Source organism: Vigna unguiculata, chromosome 3, assembly GCF_004118075.2.
Source record: "Vigna unguiculata cultivar IT97K-499-35 chromosome 3, ASM411807v1, whole genome shotgun sequence".
Lineage (NCBI taxonomy): Eukaryota > Viridiplantae > Streptophyta > Magnoliopsida > Fabales > Fabaceae > Vigna > Vigna unguiculata.
In genome coordinates, this window is record NC_040281.1 from 54,951,421 (window position 1) to 54,964,960 (window position 13,540).

The 13,540-nt window shown below is 29.9% G+C and overlaps 1 protein-coding gene across 6 annotated transcripts; it reads right to left on the minus strand.

Moving 5' to 3' along the window:
* Window positions 1-296: 296 nt before the first annotated feature.
* Window positions 297-8,553, minus strand: LOC114178401 (histone deacetylase 15). 6 transcript variants are annotated; one of them, XM_028064269.1, is made up of 19 exons: window positions 8,466-8,553; window positions 8,272-8,288; window positions 7,898-8,063; window positions 7,594-7,791; window positions 7,307-7,418; window positions 6,192-6,268; window positions 4,861-4,936; window positions 4,714-4,778; window positions 4,211-4,266; window positions 3,652-3,775; window positions 3,424-3,549; window positions 3,252-3,302; window positions 3,020-3,088; window positions 2,371-2,479; window positions 1,797-1,876; window positions 1,463-1,545; window positions 1,340-1,385; window positions 944-1,115; window positions 297-679 (listed from the first exon to the last, which is right to left on the minus strand). In XM_028064269.1, exons 3-19 carry the CDS (start codon window positions 8,036-8,038, stop codon window positions 567-569), a joined length of 1,698 nt encoding a protein of 565 aa, XP_027920070.1. In that variant the 5' UTR covers window positions 8,039-8,063; window positions 8,272-8,288; window positions 8,466-8,553; the 3' UTR covers window positions 297-566. The 6 variants fall into 6 exon arrangements, with proteins under 6 accessions (XP_027920070.1, XP_027920074.1, XP_027920073.1 ...); XM_028064273.1 differs by having other exon boundaries at window positions 7,898-8,056; window positions 8,466-8,536; XM_028064272.1 differs by lacking the exon at window positions 8,272-8,288 and having other exon boundaries at window positions 8,466-8,520.
* Between the last annotated feature and the right edge of the window lie 4,987 nt (window positions 8,554-13,540).

Below are 13,540 nucleotides of genomic sequence, written 5' to 3' on the forward strand. Positions count from 1 at the left end.
TTCAATCAGACCATTTTCAAGCCAAAACCCAGTTGAAACGTTCAATAATGAAACGTTCAAAGTGAAGGTTATGCTTCTCATGACTATATAAGATCTGTTTACTGATATGGCTATATTAATAACCAAAAAAATAAGGCCTCAAGACTGAAGCCTTAAGCCAAGTTAAAAGAAATCATGTTTTCAACTCTGCTTCTATTAATGCCGCCAAAACATAGGACGAAATCATGGCAAATAGCAAATACAAAAGTTTGAAGATTTAAAACAGAACAGGAAAATAAAGGATAAGACCACACATATTTCAGTTTTTATCGTTTTTTAGTTGGAGCAAAAAGTGTTAATTTCTCATTTTTCCCATTTGGTAACTATCAAAATTCAATGTTCAAATAAGGAGCTGGGAAATTTCATCCTCTACACTTGTCCTCCCCCTCTTTTTTCTCCGATTCATCTCACCCTTCGGCACTTTGCACGATCAAAGAAAAATCATGTCATTGAAGATAGAATATACAAAACATGCTGATAACTACTACGTATTTCCTGTGCTTACAAAATTCATCAGCTCAACGCAATCACTTTGATTTTTTATGAAGATGGCCGTTCATAAAATAGAACAATGAACTTCTTCGTCCCCACCTCCACCACATTGGAATCAGAATTCGGCGTCGTTTCTTAATCTGTTTTCCTACAAAACATTAATAACAATAATAATAATAATAATAATAATAATAATAATAATCACCAATTTAGAATTGATGCTTCTCTAAAAATACTAAATTCTAAACTCTAGCAGAGCACACAGTATGTTAGTAGAGCAGAGAATGAGATAGATACTCCCCCTTCCCCACAAATATATCTCACAATTAGTCCAAAGATGTAAAAAATAAAACAATATCCAAAAGAAATAAGGTTGTAAAATTCAATAAATAAACCAAAGGCAGTTCCTTACTTTTTTTTTCGAAACAGTACATCCTCCACTGAGACTCCAAATTCACAAAAATCGAACCCAAGGAAAGCCAAAATTTCATCTGAATTTTGAGGACTTCCAGAACGGTTAGAAGGCCAGCTTTGGAAGGGAAACTATTTTCCAGTTCACATCCAGGACTCTCACCCAGTAATACCTGTTCCAGTAGAACCCAAGTAACAAATCAAAAATATATCAAGGAGCAAGAAACTCTGATATATCGATCTCACCATGCAAAAGATTGAATACACACATTAGAAATTAAAAATGACCAACCAAATAAATCCTTCATCCTGAAAGGGGCAATAAAATAAATGAAAGACGAGACACAACCCAAACAGGGATATCACTACATATAATGAAAAGGGCAAGAGAATTCACCTTGATTACTGCAGTTGCGGAAGATGATATAGATCGAAGATTATAGCTGCAGTGAAGTGAATGTAAATCAAATAGAAATCAAATAGCGTCTAACACAATAAGTATGAAAGGTGAGTGGCATACCCCCCCTCAAGAATAACAAGCAATTTTCCACCAGAGAGGGTATTCAACATACGCGTCATGTGTGCATAGCCAGAGGGAGTTATCTGCATCATTGATGAAAATTTCATTATATAACTCGTAATATACTGATTTATTATAGTCAAAATTGGAAACTTTAGTTAAAGTATATTGAATGTTTTTAACACTTGAATAAACTGTAAAACAGGTTAAAGTTTTTTATACAGCAATTTTATGTAATTTATTGCACAGTCCAGCAAGTGACTTAATCCAATTAATCAATTCATTAAATTTTAAAAAAGGAAGAACATAAAGAGTGTGTTGGTAAAACTCTTACATCGCAACATCCTAGGGGATCGCCTCTTGCAGCATCAAATCCAGCGGATACTATGATAAAATCTGGATTAAACTCAGAAGCTGAAAAGGAATGCAGTTCATTATTAATGTTTTAGAGATTATTGTACATTTTAAGAGATACAACCCAGAGGATGGGAAGAATAAAATATCATATTCTACAATGCCACTTCTTAAGATGCATGCATGCCACAATCTAATATTATTCTCATTCCTTGGTAATTTTAAAATCCTTGCCAGCTACCAACAACAATCAATCTTCCAAAGCAGCACGCCAGGCAAATTAGATCAATTACCAAAAGCATATTATTGATCACATTAACCAATTGACAAAAAGTTCAAACATTGATATCACGATTACCAAATAGGTTCCAGTGCATTAATTATTATTATGATTATATTACCATTACTGAGATCATAAAAAGGCGTCAACTAATACTTGATTTCATCCACCATTTCACAAGATATTCTAAAAGACACTGTTCTGAAATTATTGATCAATCAATCTCCCAAAAATCAAATTAAATAAATTCCAGTAGTCCACAATATACGCTAACCTATAGGAAGGACAACATGCTGAAATGCAAAATTGTAGTCATTGTCACCAACTCCTCCTCGACTCCATGGAATATTCACACAGTACCCTTCAGCGCCCATACTACCAACCTGAAAAGATGAAAAAGGACTTAAAATCACTTCTCAAAATTCAAATGCATTTAAAATAAGTATTTTAAAGATGTATAGGCATTTTACACCCAAATGGAAATATGCAGCAACCAGCACCACACTAAAAATCACTTGATCAAAGCACACAGCAATAACATCCATATAATTTCAACATTGAGCTTCTAAAGAAAAAGCACATTCACCAGATGATCTTCCAGAATTTTACAACGGAAAACACATTGAACTCAATAAAACCAATTCATATATATATATATATATATATATATATATATATACACACACACACACACAATCTGCAGGAGCAGGACAAAGTCAAAATACACAGTCTAGATTCTAATTGTCATTGAGATTACCCAAGTTATATCACTCAATGCAATACTTGTCTTCATCCCTTTTGGTTTACTATTAAAAAAATTTTACCAAATAAATAATAATACTCCCACTACCAGACCAAAAAGCACCTGGCTAAGTTGGCCAGCAGCATCAGTTTAATTTGAAAATTTGTCTGCAGTCAAGTACCTCTTCAGCAGCTCCAGTACCAGGATAAAATTGTCCACCCTCGTGTCTATGCAATGATATATACAAGACCTACAGGTAAGAAAAAACTAGTTAGCACCAGTAAAATCATGAAAAAAGTTATTGGCTTAGTTCCTTTAAAAGATCCAAAAAAAGAGCAGGAGTAGCACATAGCTAAATTTCATCCACACAAGAGGTGGAAAAAGAAAACAGCATTTAATATCAAACAGCTCACTGATTTGTTCTGTTCAAATATTTCTTGGGTCCCGTTTCCATGATGAACATCCTGTAATAAATTAATAATCATGAAGCTCAATCAACTCTTAATTTAACAACAATTAGACCCCATTCAAAACACTTTTGGACAAAAACAAATAATTTCACAAAGGCATGAGTGGCAACATTACCCAATCTAAAATTAGCACTTTCCTAGCCCCTGCAGCTTGAGCAGCCAATGCTGCCACAGCAGCATTATTGTGAAGGCAGAACCCCATTGCCTGTCTTACACCAGCATGATGACCAGGAGGCCTAACCTGATTTGTAGAAGAACAAAGTTACACTTAATAATTAACGTATACCAACCTTCAATTGCAACTAATGACGATAGTTATCAGGGGCAACTCAATGATTCCCACCAAAGCGAATCCATTTTTTGCACGTCCGGAAACAATTGCAGATGCCAGATCAGCACATAACCCAGCAGCCAACCTAGCAGCAAGTGCTGAATGCTGATTGGCATATGTGTCTGGAGTGAAATAACTGTAATCACATAGAGACATTAATCAAAATGAATCCTGTCAACATAGTTCAAAAAGCATTAAGCATATTTACACTGAAGAATTGACTGAATCATAAATTATTTATTATCCAATTAGAAGATCAGGGTCCAAGGATTGCTACACGATAGTGGAGACTTCTGCCCAGGGATAAAATCACCAAAGAGGAGTACAGGTTGTATTAAAAGAGAGAAATGATAACAAAGTCTTTTAACATACAATTATTCACTGAAATTTTCTAGAGACCACAATGATGTGGGTCCTACTTATTTAATGAGTCTCACTCACGATTTTATAGTTGACAATAAATTTTAACCAAGAGTATAGGGAGTATTAGCACTCTAAAATGACACCGACATCAAAACATAAAATAAAGAAACAAAATATGCATTAGAGATAAACAGAGAGATTAATGCACCTAGACAGTGATTCAGTTGTAACTTCCACAGACTCAATATGCTCCAAAGAATGAACCTTCAATTCCAATATCGAAAATGATAAGATTGGTTAAGGATGCAAGAGTTACTTCTTAGACAAACTGATAAAGGAAAGGGGGGAGGGGGAAAGCAAGAAATTAAAAACAAGTTATCCTATTAGTATAATCAGAGAATATAAAAAGGCAACTATTACAACAAGTTATTCTATATTTATTTTTGAATTTGAACTTACTGAAAACTATTATACACGTGTCACGGATGACATATATCATGTATTATATTTGAATACAAAATTTATCCATTAATACACCCTATCAAACAATATTAAGCATATACCATTAAGTTAGGTCTAGAAATTGAACAACATTTGTTTGTAGCCCTAGTGTATCTTACATATTCTTTGTTGAAAAAGGAATGTCATAGGAAATAGACTCATGTATGTGCCCATGCACATACTCATTAAAGTTACATAGAAATCAATTACCGCAATAAGTTCTTCTGGTGTGATTTCCCTAGCAGGAATTGCATAGCATTTTCCGGGAAATATGCCTGTATGATCAACAACACTATCAAATATGAATATAAATAGAAAGGGCATCAGCAGGAGTAAATATTTAGAATAGATAAATACCAGCTCTAGCAAGACTAGCAGCAATGGCTTGAAGACGATCTGGCCTCTCAGGATGTGGAGATGATTTCTTATCAACCTATGATAACCCAAAAACCACCAAACAAAGTATCATCATACAAACAGACATGCATCACTAAGTAAAAAAAAAAAAAAAAAAGCTGCAATCATTGCATTTACAAGACACACAATAGTGTTGCCAAAATCTAATCCTACTGTGCTGAAACCATTGCAAGCTGTACTGTACTCTGTAGACCATAGATTTTAGTATGACAATTACCATGATAAAGATTTCAGATAATTGTTTAAATATCAGATGTATGAAACCTTCATTCAAGGGTATATAATCAACACTGAGCAACAAAAAATCTTGTCTGATAGGAGTATATTTACCCACATTTTTTTTTCCTCTAGCTTCCCCTACCCTTATCCACTGGAATCAATGTTTTCTATGAACTTGTTTGGACGAACTTCTCCATTAGCTTTTTTTAAGAGTGAAAAATAAGAGGAAAAAATTGAAATTAACATTTTCATAATCATAAGCTAAATTAGCTTATACATAAGCTAATTTGTAGAAACTCTCTCATTTAGTTTATCTAAACTTTTATTTATTTTTTTAACTTGTGCACAAACTAATTTTAGCTTATAGAGAAGTTAATTTCAATTTTTTTTCTTATTTTTCTCTCCTAGAAGGACTAAGGGAGAACCTCGTCCAGACAAACCCAAAAGGTATCAATATGAGTATAATATACCACTTCAACAGAAATGGAAATAGAGCCATTTTCAAAGCAATTCAAAATGATTAAAACTGAAATGGAAGTGCAATCTTGAAACATGTAAAAGCTTACTAGAAACAGATCATATGTAAATTTAAAAGATTGTAATATGAGAAGCACATTTGAGTATACTGGAAGTTTTTAACTAAATTGGAAAACAGTAGACAGCATTAAAAAGGACACAAATAATACTACACACATAATTAAAAATACATATTAACTGGAACTAAGTACTTTTCAAAATATTAAAGTAGATCCTTGGAAAGAAAAGGCCTTACTTCAACATTTATCATCATAAGTTTGCATTGTCACAAATACACTTGTCTATAACACTCCTAGAGTAGGATGAGCACTGAAAATCCTCTATTCCAGTTTGATATTCAGAGAACACAAGACACAGCACTGGTGTTTGTCGAAAATAAAAGAATTTGTATACCTTTTTTTATTGGACAATAAACCAAATTGATACTGTCTTATGAGATAGTAGGTTACAAATAAAGCATAGCATCCATTTTGAAATGAGGTAAAAAAGGAAACAAAATATAAGCGGAACCATACTTCTGCATGCAACAACATTCTCTCATCAAAGCCAATCGCTGTAGAACTGTTTGCCACTGATTTCTGTGAGCCAACATCTACAAAGATATAGATCAAACTTAAATAAGTTTGGAGCTTAATATCACATTAGACAGGGAAAATACGTGCAACCATATAAAAATAATCAAATCACAAGAACCAAAATATGGACTTATAAATTAGCATGGCAGACTACCCCTACCTGCCATTAGGTAAATCTACAGAAACAACTCTTCTAGTTTGAAATATCACCCTTATTTTGAGTTTATAATACTGATACCCAGCCCTGGATAAATTTCTTTTTGCCATAGACACTCCATTCGTACACCAAGCTCCCTAGGATTTTGGGTTTCCTACACACATCTATATTTTTAAAACCTACAAAAAAGATAAAGAATTAAACTAGAAAACTGATTTGCAGATTTTGATAAATTACAATTTTGTTATTCAATAATACTAAAAAAAGGCTATATGACTTTAAATTCAATTAGTGCCTGGTGTTAATTTTACTTTATGCCTTTCAGCATACTTTTCTTCACATTAACTTAAACAGGTAGGGCCAAGTATAGCTAAGGGCGACAATAATACTAAGAAAAGGCTATATGACTTTGAATTCAGTCAGTGACTTATGTTAATTTTATTTTTATGCCTTTCAGCATCCTTTTCTTCACATTACCATAAACAGGTAGGGCCGAGTATAGCTAAGGGCGAAAATATGTTTTTATCCATAGTTTCATCTTATATAAAGGTTTTTTTTAAAATATTGAATTAAGTCAGTATTTTCTAAATTAGATATATTTTTTGTGAGTCTTGTTGATATCACCCAAGGTTCCAATCCTACATCGCCCCTTTCCATTCCACATGCAACAGCTAAATAATTATAAGTAATACAGCAGATGCAGTTTTGAAAGTAATAACAATACAACCTTGGCTATGACAGCTTAAAATGACCAGCCATACAGAAAACCATTAATCGAAATTGAAAGATTCCTTGCCAAACCAACATTATATATAGTACCAAAACAGCATATAGAACAAACAACATTTGGATTCAAGTATAATCATCACAGAATTATTAACCAAGCATGCATATACACCTTTCAGTCCTTTTACATCTCCCTGGACTTCAATCAGATCCTCGTCTTGAGCTAAAGGAGATGCAAAAAACCCATGGCTGAGGATTTTAGACTCCCTGTGCTCCCCACATATCTACAGGAAGAAGATAGCACTAAATTATTCACCAAAAACAGAGTGATCCGTAACATTGATAGGTTGACTAGTTTATAGTTTATCACCAAACCAAACACATTCCTATACATCAGAAAGAAACTCATAACAAAGGGAATGGCATAAAATACAACAGAAAGGTAAATTGTAAACATACATAGCAACAGTCATTGCAATCCAAGTTAATCATAGTACAATTTCTGCAGCACCACTTTTTGATTTCAAAATCAACACACTTGTGTAACTGAAACGGCTCCCAATCACTGTCCTCCTCGTCATCCTCATCAAACACGCCCTCATTTTGATACATATCCTGAAACGTCAAGTCCTTCTGCAGCCTGGCCCTCTTGGCAGGCTAAACAGACGACAGTCAGTCACAGATAAAACACAACATGTTCAGTGTAAAATACACTGTCCTAAGAAGCAACAACAAAAACTTCACAAATACAACAGACACATACAACATGAGGGTCAGCAACTGCATCATTGGCATCAGAAAGCGAGTTGGCGAGTGCAGCAGAAGCTGGAGAAACCTGTTTGTGAAGACCGTTCTCAGCTTCCCCATTTGTTAAACGATTCGTTTCAAGACCTCCGCCACCCATTACAATTTATTCGAAAACCTAGCAGCTACCACATTTCCTTACAGTAAGACAGAGTCACCACCAAAAATTACACAACAACAAAGACAATGGTCCTATAACTTGACAGACAAATTAGTAAAAAAATACTTTTTTTTTCATTTCTTACTAAAATGGGGCTATAAATAGTGGGAAAATTTAACAAGAAAATAAAAACACAAAAAGAAAATAAAAAGATAAGAGAGAGAGAGAAGTACCTTTGCTATGGAAGTGACTATGGATTGAAAGTGGGAGAACACAAAAATAGGGGTTTGTGAAAAGGGTAGGATTGACAACGAGATCCAAATGGGTAAAAAGATAAAAAGAAAAAAAAAGAATAAGAAGAGAAAAAGAAAAAAAGATGAAACCGAGGGAAGAAGAGCACATAGAAATAGAGGGCGGTAAGTGTTACCAGTAATGGGTTTGGACTTTGGAGAAGAACCTGCGTCTGTCCAAGATTCACTCTTTCTTTGACGATTTGGACAGGGCAAGAATGTAACAACACTGTTATAAATATATTTGTTGTCTCTGTTTATTTATACTACAAAACATGTCACATTAGCTTCTGCTAGTTTGAATTTTTATTATTTTATTGAGTTGAAATTTAATTGTTATAATAATTATTATTATTTAACATTTTATTGTCTATACTACTTTCAAGTTTAATATTTATATGTACATATTTTTATTTATAACCGTATATAAAAGAATTTATTTGTGTGACAGCTGTTTCGATGTGCATAATTTTTAAATAGTTTTACTTTTTTATTAATATATTTATTTTTCTTTTTAAGTTTTTGTCAATATTTTTTTAATTCACTATTATGTTTACATCATTCTTTACCAATTTAATCTTTTATCAATATATTATATTTTATTATTTTGTTTTTTAAGCTTTTGTAAATATTTTTTAACTTAATTAATTATATAAATATGTGATATTTTTTATCTATACTTATATATAAATAGAAATATATTTTTATACAAATTCGGATTTACTCTTTATAATATAATTGTTAACTTATTTTGTTAAATATATCCATTATTTTGAAATTTTCTTAATAAATCTACCACAAGTTTCATTTTGTTTTTCTTGTTATATTTGTAACATTGATGTATTTCTTAAAACTACTGCGGAACTCTTTCTTCTTTTCTCAATTCATCTAAATATTATTCATTACTTTAAGTATTGAGATTTTATTATGTTTGGTGATTTATGAGAATTTGATTGGTTTATATCAATCAAAAAATAGTGCTTGTATTTAAATTTATTTGTTAATAATTTTGTATGGCTCCTGAAATTTGAATCGTTGTCCCTAATAATTTCAATAATTATTCATATAATCTTACGTATAACGGATATTTCTCTCCTTGTTTACACAATTCATATTATGAGTTTATTTTCTTAATATAATGGTTACACCGTAAGGAAATTTTAAAGAGATCATCTTCTTCTTTTTTGTCACAATTAGGTCTCTATTTCGAAAATTTTGTATTGTAATTATATCTTCACCAGGTAGTTTTTTTAATATTTTTAACTTTTTTTTATTTTCTTTGTTTACAATTTAAAAGAATTTCACGTGTTAAACTGTCATTGTATCACGTGACAGAGACAGTATGATGTGGCAGTCGCAGTGCCACATGTCACTATTAAATGTGACAATTCTCAATTTAATATATGTATTTTGTTATTTTGTCTCAATTTCGTACCATTTTTTTAAAAACTAAAGTAATTTCATCTCTACTCAGATTGAGACAAAATTTAACCTTTATATAAATGTCACTGTGATATTTTTAACAAGATTAAGTTTTTAGTTTACATTGAATTTTATTTAAATATTGCTTCAAATATTTATATATCAACAATTAATAGACAAATGTTAGAGTTGCTGTAAAAATAAAAACTTTATAAATTGAATTGTAAAATTTTAAATAAATATTTATTTTAAATTGTTTTGAAATTTTATATTTGAATTTGTAAAGTTGTTATTTTTAAAAACATTTATCTATAAACTATATATATATAAATATTTAAAATAAAATGTAAACAAAGTTCAATGCAAAATATACATTTAAATAAACTTAATTTTGTTAAAAATATCAATTAAATAAAAATATCATTGTAAAATGTATATAAAAATTAATTTTGGCATAGGGATGAAATTGATTTAGTTTTAAAAAATTGTAACAAAATTGAGATAAAATAACAAATACAAATACTACATTAATATTTTTCACATCCAATAATTACATGTGGCACTGATATTGTCACATCACACTGTCATTGTCACGTTGTACAATGTCAATTTGGCACGTGACAAATTTTTTCAATTACAAAAATATATATAAATTAAAAAAAAAAAAAAAAAACAATCACGTACTAACACGTGACATTTAGATAACTATGTTAGTGTACTATTAACATAAATGACCTAATTGCAACTAATTTTTCAAAATAAAAATCTAATTGAGACAAAAAGACGAAGGAAATCAACTTGAAATTTCCGTTAAAAAAATGAGGACTAATGAAACGATTTATCCTATAATCATTGTTAAGTAACCTTTTAAGAGTAACGTTATTTTGAAAACTTTTTAATAAAATTGCCACAAGTTTCATTTGTTTTTCTCTAATTTTTTGGTATTTGTAACATTAAGGTACTTATTACTGCTACTTCCGATTTTCTTTTCTTTTTTAAAATTTTCGAGACATTTCCCACTACTATGAATATTGGAATCTTCATCATGTTTGATTGGTTTACATAAAGAAAAAATGAATGCTTATATCTAATTTTATGGATTCATAATTTTGTGTAGCTCCCAAAATTTGAAAAGTTCCCTTGATAATTTCATTAATTATTCATTCTTGTTAAACATTTTTAGCATATGTTCTCAACACATCTCATCTCACTAGGAAGGAATCACATAAGATGAATAGTCAAAACTTAAAAGACAATTAAAAAAAAAAGAAGAGAAAAGCATTAGAGTTTATTATACTTTAAAATTCAAATTAAAAGTTGTCACTTAAATTATTTAACTTGTATTTCATAATACTACTCTAACTCACACATTTTTTCACCTTTATAAGTTAATCACTTCTACTAAATTAAAACTTTTAACGGTTAGGATCGAGCGCTTACCACTAGGCCAAAAATTATACCCATTAGTCAGGGCGCAACTCCTTTTACTTAGCTCATTAGTCAATGTGCAACTTTTTTTACTTAAGACTGTAACATTCCTCAAACGCCATGATTCAATTAGACTCAGTCCACTTGGATTCACAGGACAATTGATGTCACATGCAACAATCTCCTCCTCAATCATTGTCCTACTAGGAATCTCACTTGAATTGTGACTTGACCCACTAACATTTGTCATCGGACAATTGTACAATCCACGACATTAACTCATATTTAAATAGGTACAAAACTATTTACAAAAGATATCCAAGTACAATTTACATGTAATGGCATGTGTTCATAATTTTGTAACTCTGAACTTTTCTTTTCATAATAACTTCATTGAGTATTCACTATTTTAAACATTTTTAGCTTTTTTTTCATATTTCATTTTTATGTCTTCGTAATTTTATACTTCCAATATTTTTTTAATATTTTAATTAGTTTTTCATTATCTTTAAATATTGTTAGCATCTCTTTTCTATATTTAATTTGGCAATTCGATCGTAATTCACACATTTTTTCACCTTTATATTAAAACTTTTAACTTATATTCAAATCGTAACATCTCATCTTAGCATATTACAACAAATAAAACAGGACACTTCATCATGATATTCAAAACAGGTAATTCAACGTGTATAAAATATATTAATATATTAATATAGTCTTATAAAAGAAAAAAAATATAGGACTATAAAAGTATATCATATATACACTCGAACTAAACCAACAAACTCTATAAAAAAATTGACCAAAACTAAAATTCTTTAACATTTCACTACTTTGACTGATAGTTCATTATCTTCTAATGTGCTTTCATCCAATAGGTGATTATCACAAACAAATAAATAAATAACTACACAAAAAACACAAAAGGGTAAATTAGTGTACAAAATAGTTGTCCTATACCATTAAAGCATATTAACCATTAATAAGCATGATTAACCAACTTCACATATTTTGAGGAAAATAGATACCTAAAGAATAATTAAACATTAGTATAATTAGTAATTAATTTTATATATAACTCCATATGTTGATCGGAAGATATTCAGACACATAATTTTTAAATATATTTTTAAATATTCATAACTATCATCAATTTTATAACATGGAAAATTCATCATCATTTGATTATTATGAAAACAAAGGATATCCTGTATTCTTTCAACAACACAATATTTTGATTAAGTTAGTTTAATATGTTGGTTAAATTAAAATAATATAAGTTAAAATTCAAAATAGTTAAATATATTTTTAATATTTAAATTTTAACTAAAATTGAGATTCGTTTCAATTTCAAATGTGTATTCATTTAAAAATAATTAAATATAATTTTCTTAATACAACTTTTTTATATTTTTTTATGAGTAAATGTTATGTCTGATTTGTTTATGACATGTAAAAAAATAATGTGTTTTTTTCTTTAATGTCAATTAAAAAATGTGTTATTATATAAATTTATAATCAAAGTATAATAAAACAATAAGACAAAAGTGAAATAAGTACATGAACTGTACAATTTTACACAAATAAAATTATATGACACTTTATTAATTTACACCAATGTCAATGAAAGAATGTGATAAAGTTTTAAAAAATAAATAAAAGAAAAAATATTGAAGTTTGTATTCTTATAAAAATGAGGTATATCTTGTAAAATATTTTAGAGTACTTCAAATATCACATCTTCAAATAATATCCATCCTCAAACTCTAAGTATTTGAATTTCACAAGAGAAATGTGCTTGCAGGATACACCTTGGTGCTAAAGTCGATCTGAATCTGATGTGTCAGAATATAATAAATGTTAACGTAAATACGTTAGTAATGTACGTTGTAAAACGTGTCAAAGGATAATAAATATTAACATAAATACGTCATTAATGTATTTTGTAAAACGTGTTACTTGTGTTACTTGTACTATTGTTCATGGACCTTACCTATGTGGACTTTGATTTAAGACACTAATTAAATGATAGTTTTGAATTATTGTGATTAACCTTGTGTTTATCCTAATGAATGATAATGATTTTGTCTCCACTAGCTAATGTAAGTTGGATACATGTCGTTTTAGAGGACTGACATGTTTTCATACTTACCGTGTACTCTGTAAGATCGAGTAATGCCTTGGACTTATACAATATAATTTGAAAACATTTCAGATGTCTTTTTATTTATTTTCTCTAATTTAAAGTGAAATGTTTTTCTATACATTGATAAATTTTAAGGAAAAAATTATGGACTAGACAAATGGTGAAAGATAATGACAAATATTTAGTAAAATAATAGTTATTCAAATGAATTAA